Below are 17,745 nucleotides of genomic sequence, written 5' to 3'. Positions count from 1 at the left end.
CACCTACAAATATGCAATCGTTACATTTCACAGTAAATTGTGTTTGAGAGGTCTTGATGATGTGACAAGGCACTATATCAGTGGAAATATTGTTATTATTATTATCACAAGCCATATATATCTAAGGTATTAAATGGTGAAAAAGGGAATAACCTGGAGTTTCATCATTACAGTATAGTATTGGACAATATTCCCATCTTGTTTTGGAGTCTGTGGTGTAACACCAGGGTATTTTCGCCTCAACATCTCTACAGTAGTTTTCTGTCAGTGCCCTGAAATATCAGAACAAGATGTTGTCAGTGTTCCAGCATGTCCAAGATTCTGTGGACAAATAACTAACCCTCAAAATGTCATCTCATGGAGAATAAGGTGGATAATGTAATATTAGCAAACCAAAAGGCACTGTACTTTGATGTACAATTTGTGATGAGATTAGATATTTGGGGAAAAAAGGGGTAAAAATCTGATTTGAAAAACTGCAAAGGCGGTTTTCAGTACGTTGTTTTGGATTATGATCTATTTCCAAAAAAAATCTGGTTTCCAATGAATAGGAGCTGATGGTGACATAACAAGTCAGGAGTCAACACCCTTTAACTTGGGATGTCAAATTCCTGTGTGCTATAAAGCAAGTGCTGCTGACTATGTCAGATGGAAATGGAGCTAACCCACATCTTTAGGATTTTTTGAGAAAGTAAATGTTGAGGTCCATATCTCAACAATGTCGGACAAAACTGCAATCTAATGAAGCATTTTATAATGCTTCCACTTTATTTGGCTAACCAAAGCATTTTTCACAAATTCAGAAATAATGCAAATTCAAATATTACACAACATTTAGTAAATTGAAAAATCTCTTACCTGCCAGGGTAGTTTTCAGGTATGAACTTATGCTTATGAGGTTTCTGTGAGTCCCAACGTTGGCAGGTTTTACCACTCACAGTTGAAGACACAACCCCTCGATATATAGAACTGCTGGATTCAGTGTAACACTTGATTTCTTGTACATTAGAAGGCAATTTGAGAACATCAATAATTCTTAGAATCATAGAATTATAGAGCAAAAAAGAGGCCAATTGACCCATCCTTTCTATCCCGGCTCTTTGAAAAGAGCTACCCAAATCAATCCCACTCCTCCACGCTCTCCCCATAGCCTTGCAAACTTGACCTCCCCAAATAATTATCTACTCTCTTAAAAGTTGTTTTAATAGTTGTGAAAATCACACTGAAATAAACTATTGAACAAACTTGAAACAATGTCAGTACTAAATCAGTTAATCTCTTCGTTCACTCTTATATAGTTATGAATATTTCAGAAAACAGTTTTTCATACAAAGGGTTATGAAAATGTGGAATTCAGTACCCAAAAGATTGTGGATGTCTGGCGAATTGAAACTTTTAAAAGGCGCCAAATGAATGTTTGGTGATGTATTGTTTCAAGGGAAATGGTATTAAGTTGCAGATCAGCACAATCGAATAAAATAGTGGAGACGACTTGACAGCTGGGCAGTCTCCTCCTATTCCTCGCTTATATTCTTATGAGTGTGTTTTGATTGCTCAGTTTTCTTTGATAAACTCAGCCACTCAGAAATGAAAGATATCATTTACAATCTGTGCTAAATTCTGCAGCTCAATGGTTGGAGCACTCGCCTCACAAGATACCTGGGTTTAATTCCCTCAGGGCGAAACTTTGGGCAAGTTTCCTTACTCCACACGTCTGATAATAATCCCTCAAGAAAAAATAACAATAATAAATTGGTCACTTCAATCCACGACTGTTTGTGGGACACTGCAGTGTGTAATTGGCTGCCACTTTTCGTCCACAAATATGCAGTCAATTCACTTTACAGTATATTCTGTGAAGTGCTTTGAGATGTCCCAAAAGACATGAAAAGCGCCATATCAAATTCAAGGATAATTATATATTATATAAATCAGCTGGGCTATGGCTGGGGCGGGGCTGGGGGCAGGGCCCCCCAGCCCCGCCCCAGCCATAGCCCACAACACTGATATATTCAGTAAGTCTTTTATTCTCTGCTCTCAATACTCCAATCATAAACCCATCCCTGGTTCCCTTCCCAGGATTGTTTTATGCTTCTATTTCAGTGAAATAGAAAGGTCAAACACTCAATAGGAATTCTAACGGGATTTCTTATGAACGTTTTTTCTGATTCCTGTGCAATGTGTTTCAATTGACAGAAGGGTTAAAAAAATGAATTTATGAAGAATGTTTTCTTTTTCACCTGTGTTGTAATCCTCACACTTTGATATTAAGCAGGTTTCCCATGTTGTTTGGGGGTCAGTGGTGTAACACCAGGGAGCTGCCTCACCACCAGGTTGTCTGCAGTAGTTTTCTATCAGACCTCTGAAATATGAGAACATTCTGATTTGGGAGTTTGAACCACACAGAAATCAATGAACTTGGAGATTTTCTGCAAAGGCTCATTTTATGGACAATATAGTAAAGCTTAAACCATTTACTGAGCGAAAAGATGAATGGTAATTTTCCTCTCTCTGACATAGAACAATAGAAATTTACAGCACAGAAGAAGGCTACTCAGTGCATTATGTCTGTGCTGACTCTCTTAAAAGGCCATCTTGTTGAATATTGCTTGCATTAGCCATGCTACAATTGAAATACAAATTATGGGCAGATGGCTGTTTAAGAGTGTCCAAACCAGACTGAAAGTTCACACATGGAAATTCCTGTATTGGAATGGAATAAACACTCTCTCCGCAGATGGACATGCCCTTCTTACCTAATTCCGGAGATTATTTGGTGAAGGTTAAGGTCAAGAGCCAAGGCTTGGGGACTCGAAAGTACGTGTTGGAGTAGAGCATAGCATGGTTTGCTAAAAGTGAACTCTCAGTCTAGGTTTGGACACTCTTAACCATGTTTCAGACACCCTGCTGCCCATAATTTTTATTTCAATTGGAAGCCTTGTTTGGTAAGATTCCCACTTGTGCAGATGGGAAACCAGGGCTTTGGCTGGCATTGTTAACAGGAGGTGAAGTCAAAGACTCACTGCCCACAGTGACTGGTCTGCCCCTCCAAGTCCTGAGATGAACCAGGGTGACTGGTCTGTTATCAGCAGTGCACTAGAGTACTTTTGGATCTGACTGGTGCAGGAGCTGGATTACCAAGACCACAAAAGAGGACTGACTCAGCTCTAACATTCTTCTGCCGAGCCACCTGATTACAAGGTGCCATGTCACTTGTAGCCAGTTCAGCTCCAAGGAGATCTCCCCCCCACCAACCAAAAAAGTATAATCACAATATTAAATTATAGAGCAATTGTCTTAAGAGTCCTCTGAAGTTCAGGACTCAGAAGTGAAACTTTACTCTAGTAGCAGATTAGGTTTCCTAAATCTTACTGATCAGTGAACTTCTCAGGTGTTATCGTGTGTTTATGAGGTGCCTGTGAGTCCCAGCGTTGACAGTGTTTACCAGACACAGTTGTAGACACAGTCCCTCGATAGGTAGTCTCATTTCCATTGTAACAACGTGCCTCTGTTGCAAAAGAAAGTTTCGGAAAACTTATAAAAGTGAGAAAATAACTGTCTCTCAATCCCTATGCCATGTATTACTTCTCTTCAAACCGTTATCCAATAACCTAATAAATCTATTAAATTTTGACTTACTTTTTAATGATTGCATATACTACACAATTACTATCAACATAAGTTCACAATTAAGAACTTTTCAAATTCTTCCCAGTGTTTAAATCAATGTTTTGGGCCTAGTTATCTTTCTAAATGGCCTGCTAACATATCTCTTCAGCTGAACCCTCCACAAGCTCCAAATTCATCCAGACTTGCATAGCCCCCATTCTTGTCCACACAAGGCTCTGTGAGCCCATTGCTCTCCACCCCACTCTCGACAGGCTCCACTGATTCCCTTGTCAGATTAACTTTAAGATCCTCGCCCTCACCTTCAAATGCCTTGCTTTGCCCCATCCCATTTCTTTAATCTATTACAGTTTTATTCCCCTGCCCCGTCCATCAACTCTGGCGTACTTCATGTCCCCAGTCCCCTCTGCATGTCCCCAGTCCCCTCCTTATTAAATTATTCATTAATAAATATCATAATGCATGCATTTAATCATGTATAAGGTCTGTTTTAGAGCCCTCATTAAAACAAATCTATAGATAACATTTTCAGTGTTGTCACCACCTTGATTTTGATGCCAAGGGTCAAGACATACAATTTCTCAATCTAGATGCTGCCTCTGGAGTTGTTTTTATAGGATACTGGCTGAATAAAGCCAATACCCTATTTTTAGTTCATAAAATCTGCCATTTTCCACTATCAGGTGGGTTAAATATCCCATTGACACTCTAATTTAATTTTAAATCCAGGAGCTATCCTAGAAAACAAATATTAAAGAATAATCACCAAGTTCACTTTAAATTCAAAATTAATGTGTTGTTTTATTCAACCCCTAAGGTGTGCACAACATTTGGATAGTTCTGGCTGGAAATCATTTTACAAATCAGTAGCAAATATGATTATGGAGGACTACGCTGTGGAGGCATCTCTAATGTGTAACAACATCTTGGGAATTAGTGTTAAAGAAAGGGTACATGCATAGACTAAGAGAAAACAATAAGAAAACCCATTGCTAAGTAAGAGAGGCAAACAGTGAGATGTTAGCAAGTGAGCATATCTTTCTGTATAATATCCTGTGTTGTTCTTACCTGGCTGATAGTCTTCACATTTTGGTACTGAACAATATTCCCATCTTTTTTGGGGGTCTGTGGTGTAACACCACGGTACTTTCTCTTGATCAGTTGTTCTGCAGTAATTTTCACCAGTCCACTGGAATATTGGAATATCCATTAGTCCAATAGACAAAAACATCAATGTTCAAAAAGATAAATTTACTCCACCAATATTTTCTCTTTCTTTCCTCTCCTGAAAGCATCTTTTTCCCATCTCCTGAGTTACTATTGCAAGCAACGGTTGCCCCAAAGGGTCATTATTCATGGATGAACCTTTACAGTAAATAGCAGCAGGTTGTTTGACTAATAATAATAATCCTTGCATTTGATATAGCGCTTTTCATGTCGGGAGGACGTCCCAAAGCGCTTTACAGAACACACTGTAAAGTGAATTGACTGTATATTTGTGGGCGAACGCGGCAGCCAATTGCACACAGCAATGTCCCACAAACAGTCGTAGATTGAAAATGACCAATTTGTTATTGTTTTTGGTTTTGGAGGGATTATTATTAGGCGTGTGGAGTAAGGAAACTTGCCCAAGGTTTCGCCCTCTGCCTGGAATTGAACTCAGGTTTCTCGCTTGCAAAGCGAGTGCTCTAACCACTGAGCTACAGGACTAGTGGGGTGGGGGAGCAGTACATCAGCTAAGTCAATACTTCATTACTCTGCATCCAAAGGTGAAGTTGAGGCCAAATGTACAGCTCCACTAGCTAACTCAGCACAGACTGAGAATTTAACCCTCCCATGTCTATCAGTGTGCTTCTCTGTCAGTCAAATCCTTTCTTTCCAAGCAGAGTGCTTAAGATATGGAATGTCCTGCCGGCAGCAGTGGTTGAAGCAGAATCCGTATTAGATTTCAAAAGGGGAACTTGATACATATTTAAAAAGATATTTTCAGAGGTGCGGGGAACTGGCAGGTAAATGGGACTGAAAAGATTGCTCTTTAAAACTCTTTCAAAGAGCCAATCCAGGCACAATGGGCTGAATGGTTTTCATCTGTGCTGTAAATTTCAATGGTTCTACAACCTGTGTGGCCAGCTAGTCACTGGATAGATACACTGAACCAACAGGCAACCCCATTCATAACATTTTAAGTTAAATAGAAATAGAGCAATTTCTCAACGGATATTTTGATGAAAATATAATACTCGCTCAAACTGTGAATAAAGTTTTATGTGTAATCTTCCTTTGAAAGTTATTTATATCTTCCAACAACAAGATTACATTTGTATAGAGCCTTTCACGTCCACAAAGTATATAGTAAATAATCCATCTCCAATAATATTGTTTTCTCCATATTAATTCATACAGTTGTTCCCATCGCCTCCTCTCTCTGTAGATCTTAACACATAGAAACTGGAGTAGGCCATTCAGCCCCTCAAGCGTGTTCCACCAATCTTTAAGAAGATGGCTGATCCCACTAATAGACTCTGAGAGCAGAGCTTGCCATATAAGATACTATGGTCCATCCTCGCTGGAGTGTGTTTCTCTGGTGTTTATTTGAAAGAAGAATGATCCCTACTATGCTTGCATTGGAGACAGACATCTCATCAAGGGAATCTATTTCTGCACAGTCTTCAAATTATACTTTACCAGACAGAACGTTGATAACATATTGCTTACTTCCTGGGGTAGTTATCAGCTGCTATAGAATGCTCATGGGGTGTCTGTGAGTCCCAGCGTTGGCATGTTCTACCGGACACTGTTGTAGACACGACCCCTCGGTACTTATATCCATTGTTTTCAGTGTAACAGAGCATCTCTGTTGGTTACAACAGACACAGGTTGAGTGAAGTGGGGAAAAATAAATGACTGATAAGTGAGTCTGAATGAGTAGACAAACAATTATGTTCTCCAAAGTTACTAAACAACAAAGCAGTTGATGTCCAAACTAAGGGGTAAATCAGCAATGTTTTATAACTTGGTTGATGTGATAATTATTATCATGTGCAATCTATTTTGTGTTCGATTAGGGTTAGACAGGTAAGGGCAGAGCACCCTTCTGAATTGGAGAATGGTTTCTCCCTCCTCCTTATTTTCAACTTGATCAGCGCCAAATTGTTTCAAAATAAAGCATGGGCGTTTAATTTTTAACTTCTACACTCCAGAACGGCTTTTAAATTTAAAATAGTTCCTTGTTGGTCTAAGCTTTCTTCCTACCATTTCTAGTCTTCAATATGAGACTCAATGACGTGAATTCAGAATCATAGTTGCGAGATCAGAATTAAAGTTTCAAGCTCTTAGTAACATGGAGAAATATAATGTTTAACCTCACCTATCAAAAAGCCATTTCGGCTTATTCCTGTTCATTTTGTGGATCAGTTTGGAATTGGACATAAGTTAATTAAGCGCTCTGAGATGCCGTCAGGCGTGGAGGGTGCTATATAAATCCAAGTTGTAGTTGTTGTTGTTGCTGACAGAAAGCACATGCTTCTGATTTCAGAATCCCAAACCCTATCTGGCTAAAGCATTAAAATATGTAGGAATGTTCAACATAAAAAGAAAATAATTTATCACCTCGATCATAATGATCACAATGTGGTATTGGACAATATTCCCATTTTGTTTGGGGGTCTGTGGTGTAACACCAGGGTTGTTTTTCACCATCAGGATTTCTGCAGTAGTTTTCTGATAATCCTCTGAAATATCAGAACAAGATGCCATCACTGATCCACTGCTAGAATATTGTGTGCAGTTTTGGTCTCCTTATAATAATAATAATAATAATAATAATCCTTGCATTTGATATAGCGCTTTTCACGTCGGGAGGACGTCCCAAAGCACTTCACAGAACACACTGTAAAGTGAATTGACTGTATATTTGTGGGCGAACGTGGCAGCCAATTGCGAACAGCAATGTCCCACAAACAGTCGTAGATTGAAAATGACCAATTTTTTTTATTATTGTTTTTTGGTTTTTTTGGAGGGATTATTATTATCTTGTTGATACTCGTCAACAAGGTGATGTCTCACCACTGTAATCATAGACAGACTGCAGACATGGTTGGGAAGAGAGACTGCAGACATGGATGCAGTGGGCATGGAGAGAAGGAATAACATGACCAAATCCAGTGGCAGCCAGTTTCATAGCCAAGACCAATAATTTATATTTTGAAATAGACTGAGAACAGGAGAACTGTCTGCAATTGTTGTAGGCCTAGAAGCTTTCTTGCTTAAAAGCAGATATTTGAAAAGGTTAATGATGTCCTTTGAGAACACAGACTTCAGATGAAGTGCACATATACATACCAAATGTTGCACACATCAGTTTTGAACCCTGCACCTGCTTGATTTGGATACAGTGACAGCTGACTTGAGCCCAGGTCCCATCACTGCATACAGGCTGGGGCGGGGGGAGGCGGATTACACCTCCATTTGCGACTCTGCTGTACCAGTGCAGTCACCACCATGGTCAAAAAATGGCAAAGAAAGGACATACTCGCCTTAGAGGGGGTGCAGCGTAGATTCACTAGGTTGGTTCCTGGGATGAGGGGATTGACATATGAGGATACGCTGAATAAACTAGGCCTATATTATCTAAATATAGAAGAATTAGAGGCGATCTTATAGAAACCTATAAGATTCTTAAGGGTTTTGACAGGGTAGATGCCGTGAGACTGTTTCCCCTGGTTGGAGAATCTAAAACAAGGGGTCATAGTCTCAAGATTAAGGGTCAGCCTTTTCGAACTGAGTTGAGGAAACATTTCTTCACTCAGAAGGTAGTGAATTTATGGAATTCTCTACCCCAGAAGGCTGTGGATGCTCAGACCTTGAACATATTCAAGACTGCTGTTGATAGATTTCTAAAGGATACAGGGATTAAGGGATGGGGGGATAGGGCGGGTAAATGGAATTACGTTAGAAGATCAGCCATGATCTTATTAAATGGCGGGGCAGGATCGAGGGGCCGAATGGCCTACTCCTGCTCCTACATCGTATGGTCTTATGATCCAGCACATTCAGCATTGTGCGAACCGTTCCTAATTCATAAAGAGTCATCTTATATGATCTGATACAACCTAATTTTCTTTTTGGCTGAACACTTATCTGCTTGTTCTCCTTGCATGTCATTGATCATGATCAATTCCATGTTTGACACAATTCTTCCAGGTATCTTATATGAAGTTTATTTTGGAATATAATTTACACTGTTCATTCTTCTATATGTGTGTTCCACACATTATAATTTTTCCAGGAAGATAGTTGGACCCAATGTAGGACCAAGCCCTCGTAAGTAGTCTTCTATAACTGAATTCTAAATTAGCAAACATATTTTGGGAGAGTTTTCCCTTGACATTTCCGGTCATCTCTCTTAGAAGTGATTTATCTTCCCTGGGCATTTCTTCACAACAGACTGACCAACTCCTCCATTGATGACTTCAGAGTTATCCTCTGAATGATCACTGGAAAGGTTTGAATAAAAAAGGCCCTTCGCCCATTTGATCTCATCCTTCTAGAATACCCACTTTACTGTCCTCCTATCACAGCATCATGCTGTTTTTAAATGAGTTCAACATCCTGGCCTCAACAAATCATCCCAGTAACCTGTTAAATTATCCTCTATGTAAAAAAATACTTTGTGCATGTTTTACAACAATGGACCTATGCTCTCCTTTTCTGCTTTCTTGGCGTATCTGAAATTATTGTTCCGGGCTTACTTTCTTAACCCCTTTTAAAATCGTATCTCTTCTGAGACATCTCTTTTGAGAGCTGAAGAGCCCTAGTCTATCTAATCATTCAAGCTTTCAAGATGAAAATTTGTGGCTCATGCGTGGCTTACCATTACTTCCCACAAAAAGGTCACATCTAAACTATGTTGCATGCTTAATAAATTGATTTTCTAGTGAAGTGAATGGAATGTGTACAACACATTTTGTGAGGCTTTGTCCTTTCAAGATTACACAACTATGCAAAACATGTGACATTCCTTACTTATCTGCGTAGTGTTCCTGTGTACTGGAATGTTTGTGGGGTTCCTGTGAATCCCAGCGTTGGCAGGTTTTACCAGATGCAGTGTAGGACACAATCCCTCGGTACGTATCACCATTGTCTCCAGTGTAACACCACATCTCTGTTATAACAACAGGGAGATTCAGAACATTGAAACAGATCATTGAATAGAAATTTGATCATAAGGGTCTGTATTATACACATATTCCTCTCCCTTCACTAGAAAATTAATTTATTAAGCATGCAGTACATAGTACAAAGAAGCAAAGAATGTAGTACCAAAGAACTTGAGTATGTTAAGTGTTGAACCTCAAGATGTGAGGAATAACATTTGTACTCCTGTGGTGTGGTAACAAGCTAAGAAAAGCTTCTGATGGAAGCAACTTTTTATGCAGAAGATCATGTGTTATTTTAATGGTCAGCGGGTGTTTGCTACATGCAAAAATCCAGCACCATGTTTAAGAGTATCGAAACCAGACTTATGGTATCTACACATAGAAATTTCCTGTGTGTGAAATGAAATGCATATTCCCTCCCTGGAGGGACACACCGTGTTTAACTAATCTCAGAGTGTATCAAGGATAGGTTGGCAACAGGCAACTCTTAAGGATGCCAGAGTGTGTGTTGAATATGTCAGTATGTGCTGGAGTTTAACCAGATAAACTTTGCATAACATAGCTTAACTCATGAATTTAGCATGTAAAGTTATAGGGTTAGCAGCAAGAGAGAAACAAAACATGTAGCTCTTTAATATGTACAAAAGACAATGTACCTTGTTGAATCATGTGTGGAATGCTTTCTACAGAAATGAGAAGGATTGTTACTTGCCTGGCTTATAGTCCTCACAGTTTGGAACTGGGCAGTATTCCCATGTCGTGTTTTGATCTGTGGTATAACACCAGGGAGCTTTCTTGCAATCGGGATTTCTGCAGTAGTTATGTATTAGTCCCCTAAAATATTCATCAGAAGGTTGCTTCAGTATTCTTTACTTTAAAGAAAAAATATCAGTGGGGCTAAACTGTGATACTTCTTAATGGAATGATTAAAATTAATAATATTGGAAATCCCAACAAACTACAGGAACTCCTTTCCAGAAATGGATGGTGTCTAAGCAGTATTCCCATGGGTTGGAAGGATTTACTTCTTGCTACCAGAAGGAACCGTTAATTGCATGACTCAGATTACCTAGGAACCTGGAGATCTTGTTCGACTCTCAACTGTTCTTTCTCCACCATATCCGTGCCATGACCCACTCTGCCTTTTTCCGCAACATTGCTCGACTCCACCACTGCCTCACCCCTCAGGCTGCCGAAACCCTCATACACCTATTCGTCACCTCGAGACTTGACTACGGAAACTCCCTCCTTGTCAGCCTCCTTAACTCTTCCCTCTACCAGCTGCAGATCATCCAGAACTCTACAGCTCATGTCCTCTCCAGCACCAGACTCTGTGAACCCATTACCCCCACCCTCGCCCGGCTCCTTTGGCTTCCCATCCCTCAGAGGATAGAATTCAAAATCCTAGTCCTCACTTTTCAAGGCCCTCCATAGCCTTGACCCCCTCCCCCCCACACTGTCCACTCCATCCACTCAGCAGGCTCTGGCCTGCTCCAACTCTCCCGCCTGACCTGCTCTACCATCGATAGACGAGCTTTCAGCCTCTCTGCCCCCACCCTTTGGAACTCAATCCCTTCTCCTTGCTCCCTCTCTTGCCTCCTTCAAGGCCCAACTCAAGACCTTCCTTTTTGACCATGCCTTTAGCCGCCCTCCTACCTCTCTATCCTCCCTCACCCCAACCCTACCCCCACGCTCAGGTCCTGATCCTTGATTGTTCAGCACCTTGGGACGCCCTCCCAATGTGAAAGGCGCTTTACAAATGTAATTTTGCTGTTGTTGTCAGACCTTCTTCAGGAATCCCAAGAGAAAAAAACACATTTTAGATCACTCCATTAGGTTTTCAGCTTCTTGAGCATTGTTTAGTTAAATCCATCCTCTGTAAGGTTACCAAATAATAATAACGTAGTTAAGGGAGAATGGAATCTCGCAAATAAAATTGGTACGTTCACTTCATGGCTGTTTGTGGGACATTTCTGTGCATTAATTGGCTGCTGCATTGACCTTCAAATACATAGTCACTGCTACGCTTCACAGTAAAATCCTGAGAAACACTTTGAGATGTCTCAATGATAAGGCGCTTTAACAAATGCAAGGATGATTATTATTATTTATTATTATAGTGCCTTTCACAATGGGAAGACGTCTAAAAGCTCTTCACAGGATATTCTTCCTATGTAACAATGTGACCGCTTTATCCATGTGAGTGGCCTGCTATCTTTTAAAAATGTACATGGATAAAAGTTTATTATCTGGTAAGGCACAAGAGATGTAAAACATGAAATTACAAAGGTCAAATGTAGTGACTATTTATTTTGTAGGTGAATACAACAGCTAATTTGCGCACAGCAAAGTCCCACAAAAACCCATGACACGAATTACCAATTTTAGCTGAGGGATTGTTGGCCAAAATAACAGAAGGAATTCCCTTCACTTTTCAAATAATGCCATGAGATCTTTAATGTCTACTGAACAGGAAGAAGAAGCATTGGTTTATCGTCTCATCTGAAACGTTAGTCAGTCTTGTCCCGACATAGGTCCATTCAAAGTATATATTTTCTTACTTATCCAGATATTGTCCAGGAGTTCTGGTATGCTCATGCGGTTCTTGCGAATCCCAGCGTTGGCAGGTTTTGCCAGAAACTGTTTTAGACACGGTCCCTTTGTATGCAGCACCACTTCCTGTGAAACACTGGGTCTGCTTTATCCATGTGAGTGGCCTGATATCTTTTAAAAATGTAGATAGATTAAAACGTTTAGTATTTGGCGAGGCATAATGGAGTGTAAAACATGAACTTCACACATTTGTGGATTTGAATGACTAGCTGTGACTAATTGTGCTTGCAAAAATTGGATTATGAAATTCGCAGTGAGATAGCCAAGAGACAAATCGCAAGTCCAAAAGAAGTCGCCAAAAACTTTACAATCTGATATTCACAAAACGGCATTCATAGCTAAAAACTCAAATCTGGTTTTAGTCACCACTCTCCCCACTCCCCCACCTTGTATTTCTTACAAGGCCTTGAGTCCTGTAGCTTAGCGGTTAGAGCTCTAGCCTTGCAAGCGGGTTTGATTCCCAGGCAGGGAGAAACGTTGAGCAAGTTTCCTTACTTCACCCACCTGATAATATTCCCTCAAGAAAATAAAAAGAATAATAAAATTGGTCATGTCAATCCACGACTGTTTGTGGGACACTGCTATGCGCAATTGGCTGCCCGGTTTCAGCCACAAATATACAGTCAATTCACTTTGCTGTATATTTTGTGCAGCGCTTTGAGACGTCTAGAAGATGTGAAAAGAGTTATATCAAATGCAAGGATTATTATTATTGCTTTCCAAGTATCTATCTATCTCCTTTTTAGACATCTTCAATAGTCAGAAGCAATTGAAGATGTCTGAAAAGGAGAAAGGTAGACCTTCAATCCTTCCGTGCATTCCACTTTCTCTAAATCTTCTGTATTTGAAATTTGGAAGAAATGTTTTCTGATCTCACTCGTAACTGTACTTGCTCAATGTTTGCTTTCTCTTTATCTTACCCTTCCTTGTTGACCTCAGTGGTCTTCGTGAAACTGTTTACTCTGAATCTACATACGTCAGTGACAAACTATTAAGCCGGAAACAAAATGGAAGACGTTCCCAATTCAAAACAGAACATACTCAACAACAAGCTATTTATAATACATTAGGGCCTGCAATGTTACCTTGTCTTTGCCTGCAATTTGAATTTTTTTTTACTGCTTTTATTGATCAACCAGGTGTGTGACACATGTGTAAATCCATCACCATACTCAAGAGTATTCAAACTAAACTGAAAATTTCATGCATCCCACTTATACATGGCAATTCCCATGCATTGGAATGGATTGCCCACTCTCTTCCTGGAGGGATGCATCACCCTTATCTAATTCCAGAATGTATAAGGGGCAGGTCGGCAAGAGCCAAGTCTTGGGGATCCCAGAGTGTGTGTTGGGGTACTGCAGGAATCTAATCAGCTAAAACTGCATAGCTTGCCATTGAGAGTACTGCCTGGCAAGCTTCTCCTGTTGCATATCCAGCTAGAGCAATCCTACCAGTTAAGGCTTTATCTTGCAAGATTCTCAGCATGGCAAGAATCCCTGCCCCACTAAACTCCCTGTTTACCTCCCCCTGCCCCAACAATAGTTTGCTAACTAGTTTAGTTTTCAGTTTAGTTCAGTTAATATGGCTTTCACTGCTCACCTATTGTCTGTGAACTCTCACCTTGAGAATGATTTGCCTGACATTTTGGTATCTCACAATATTCCCATTGGGATTCAGGATCAGTGGTGTAACACCAGGGATATTTTTCACAATTCGGGTTCCGGCAGTAATTGTGTTTCAGGTCTCTGAAATAAGTGAATTGTATACAAATCAAGGCATCAGGTGATCTTACTCATCCAGAATACAATCTTCCCATTATAATGTCAAGGCATTTCTTAAATCAGTACTGGCTTCAACCTCCCTTCATGAGAACACATTCCAACTGTTAGTGTAAAGAAATTCTTCCTACAGTCTGTTTTGAAACTGCACTTTGCAACTCTGAATCTGCATCCTCTTTTCCTTGAAAACAATGTTTCAATAAAAAAGGGGAAAATGTTGTGTTTGTTACAGGTAAAGCTCTGCCCCTGCAGTACCTATTCTTACTATCATTAATAACTTTGTGCAGTTTCTTGTTGCTTGTCCAGCGAAGGATGCACATTCCGCTTTACTAAGCCAGTCCGGAACCTTGGCGTCTTGTTTGACCCTCAACTCTCCTTTCTACCCCACATCCGTTCCATGACCCACTCTGCCTTCCCCCACTTCAGCAACATCGCCCTGCTCTGCCACTGTCTTACACTGCAGGCTGTCGAAACTCTCATACACGCATTCATAACATCCAGCCTTGACGATGCAAAGTCCCTGCTTGTCAGCCTCCCCAACTCCTCCCTCCATAGGCTGCAGACCATCCAGAACTCTGCAGCCCATGTCCTCTCCCGCACCAGACTCCGTGACCCTAGCACCCCATCCTCACCCGATTCTACTGGCTTCCCATCACACAGAGGATACATATCATGATTCTGGTCCTCACCTTCAAAACTCTCCATAGCCTTGCTCCCCACTACTTCTGCAACCTCCTAACCCCCTACCAACCTGCCTGCTCCCTCCACCTCACCCCCTCCTTTGCCTCCTTTAAGACCCATCTCAAGACCCACCACTTCAACCATGTCTTTGGTCACTCTCCTCCCCCTGCCCTCCACCCTTACTGAACCCGACCCCCAGCTCAGGTCCGCAATACTGATTGTCCAGTGCCTTGGGACGTCCTTCCGACGTGAAAGGTGCTGTACAAATGTAATTTTGTTGTTGTTGGTGGTGGTGGTGGCACTCTCACCTCTTTGTCAGTGAGTTGTGTGTTCAAGTCCTCAATCAGGACTTTGAGTTCTTAGTCAATGCAATAATAGGGGAGCACTTTTGGATGAGATATTAAATTGAGGTCCCATCTCCCCATCAAGTGGACAAGAAAACTCCATTTGCAAAAGAGAAAATAGATTCTGCCAATGCCATAACCAACAATTTTCTAGATAAAATTAATCATTCACTTCATGAGGTTTATGACATTGCCTCTTACATTTGCCTACAAAATACACAATCACCATACTTTACAATACATCCTGTGAAGTGCTGTGAGACTTGTGTCATGAAAGGCACTTTATCAAATGCAATAACAAATTCAAATATTATTATTATAAATATTATTAATAATTGCTACGGTTTCATAAAAAAACGGTCTAAATAAGCCTGACCAGAGGAAAATATTAGTCCCCTGGTTCTATATGCAATAAGTATGTCCCTTACCCATTCGGATAGTTTTTGGCCGTCTTTGTATGTTTATGAGGTTCCTGAGAATCCCAGCTTTGACATGTTTTACCAGTTTGCGAATTATGCACTGTTCCTCTGTATGCAAAGCCAGTGCCAAAGTAGCAGTTTTCCTCTACTTGATTTCCACACGTTTTGTCTGTTTGAAAATGTAAGAGCATTACAATGCACAGAACATAAAAAGGCATTCGGCCCATCAAGCCTCCTCCCTCTACAGCTAGACAAACCCTCCACCGCCGTTGACTTTTTGGCACCCTGTCTACTGGAGAAAAATACTTCAGAGTCAGTCCTTGAACTTCCAAGGTAAACACACAAAAACTCATGCCAGTAAATCAAACAGATGTTAAAGCTACCTGACCTTAGCTCTCAATGTGTATTCACTTACCCACCACTCAGTGGAAAGAGTATTGGGTAAGTGGAAACATATTTCAAAAGACGTAAGTGGCAATTTCTCACATTGAATATAATCTTCGCATTTTGGAATTGGACAATAATTCCACCTTGTACTGGGATTTGTGGTGTAACACCAGGGTTTGGATGATTGATCAGGATTTCTGCAGTAGTTTTCCTTCAATCCCCTGAAACATTAAAAGAAGATACCATTACATTTCAGCAGGTCTATGATTGTGCAGATATTGCCCCCGACCCACACCCCCAAGAGAGCACAACAAAATAAAGTTTTAATTTTGCAACCTTTAATCCACTGTAATTCAACCTTTCTTTGAATCATGATGCAAATTGCATTAAATTGTACGTATAAAAACTCATGCAACCATCAAACATGGAACTTTTATGTTAGTTGGCCCTAGTGGTCTAAGATCATCGATAGATTCCAAGTTTTGCAGATCAGAAAATCTTCATGTAAGGCCAACTGCTGCCCTGGAATTTACATCAAATTTCTTGAGGACGTGTATATTACCTTTTTTTTGTGTGTCCTGAAAGGGATGAGTGGTTCTCCTTAGCCCAAGTTAGTCAATCCCTCTGCCTTGCCCCTCTGTGACCATCTTCAGAATCTCACCTGAAGACCTTCATCTTCAACCGTGCCTTTAACGTCTCCCCTCTCTCCCCAGCTCGACATCAAACTCCACCACTGTTAAGCCCATTGATAAGCTACTCAACATGAAGGATGCGATACAAATGCAAGTTGTTGTTGTTGTAGTCATAGTCTTGGTCAACAGTCACTTGACGATGGCACAGGTTGGCTTCCAATTTCTCATCCTTCTCAGTAAGGTCATGTCTCTAGTGAGATACTGTACTCAGTACCTCCCCCAATTGCTTGGCCAAGACTAAACTCTCTATCTAAGGTTAGTGTGAGTTTTTGATTCAAACACTCAAACTGAAAAACAAATTCTGAGAATAACATGATTATTATAGTTTACCAGCCACACTTTGCAGCTATGAGCTAAATTGAATTTTCAAAATCTGGTGTCAATGTAGAAAATACTGGAAATACGCAGGCTATTGATTAACATGTAAAGAAGGAGAGGGCAGCAGTTTAAGGTAGATCTCCTTTTGATAATTCTAGTTCTGATGAAGAGCTCACACCAAAAAAAATTAAGATCGTACTTGTGTTTTACAGGTTTACAAATCAAGAAGATACATTTTTTCACCAGCTCATTAACACTCGAAAAACTGTATTTAATCTGGTGCTAGGAAATTTGTCTATTTTTCAATCTACTTCTACTGAATGTAGAAAGCTAAATACCTCTGAAAAGCGATAAAACCCAGTTAATTGAACTCCAGGCTTATTAAACCATTGGCCTCCACACTTATAAAGAGCGAACTGAATATTAACCTGTTTTTCTCTTCAGTAACTGCTTCTTGATCTACAGTACTGTTCATTCTCATCGTAGGAACATCGGAACAGGAGTAGGCCATTCAGCCCCTTGAGCCTGTTCCGCCATTCTATTAGATTATGGCTGATCTATACCTCAACTCCAATTACCCGCCTTTGCCCCATATCTTTCATATCCTAACCTAAGAATATTAATTCAGGATTCAGCATCTATGGGGCCTTTTGGGGGAGAGAGTTCCAGATTTCCACTATCCTTTGCATGAATAATGCTTCCTGATTTCACTCCTAAATGGCCTA

The 17,745-nt window shown here is 40.4% G+C and overlaps 1 protein-coding gene across 1 annotated transcript in view; it reads right to left on the bottom strand.

Moving 5' to 3' along the window:
- The window catches only part of LOC103173073 (apolipoprotein(a)-like), a 36,858-nt gene that overhangs the window by 11,764 nt on the left and 7,349 nt on the right, over positions 1-17,745 (bottom strand). The window contains 15 exon segments of the mRNA XM_042333123.1: positions 154-272; positions 859-1,142; positions 1,361-1,392; positions 2,241-2,362; positions 3,373-3,508; positions 4,696-4,756; positions 4,759-4,816; positions 6,343-6,481; positions 7,237-7,358; positions 9,652-9,790; positions 10,498-10,619; positions 12,347-12,509; positions 14,022-14,146; positions 15,633-15,792; positions 16,110-16,231. Of these exon segments, the coding sequence (XP_042189057.1) occupies positions 154-272; positions 859-1,142; positions 1,361-1,392; positions 2,241-2,362; positions 3,373-3,508; positions 4,696-4,756; positions 4,759-4,816; positions 6,343-6,481; positions 7,237-7,358; positions 9,652-9,790; positions 10,498-10,619; positions 12,347-12,509; positions 14,022-14,146; positions 15,633-15,792; positions 16,110-16,231 (1,904 nt within the window).

This window comes from Callorhinchus milii, unplaced genomic scaffold (genome assembly GCF_018977255.1).
Source record: "Callorhinchus milii isolate IMCB2004 unplaced genomic scaffold, IMCB_Cmil_1.0 Scaffold3, whole genome shotgun sequence".
Lineage (NCBI taxonomy): Eukaryota > Metazoa > Chordata > Chondrichthyes > Chimaeriformes > Callorhinchidae > Callorhinchus > Callorhinchus milii.
This window is presented reverse-complemented; position numbering and strand designations above follow the sequence as displayed.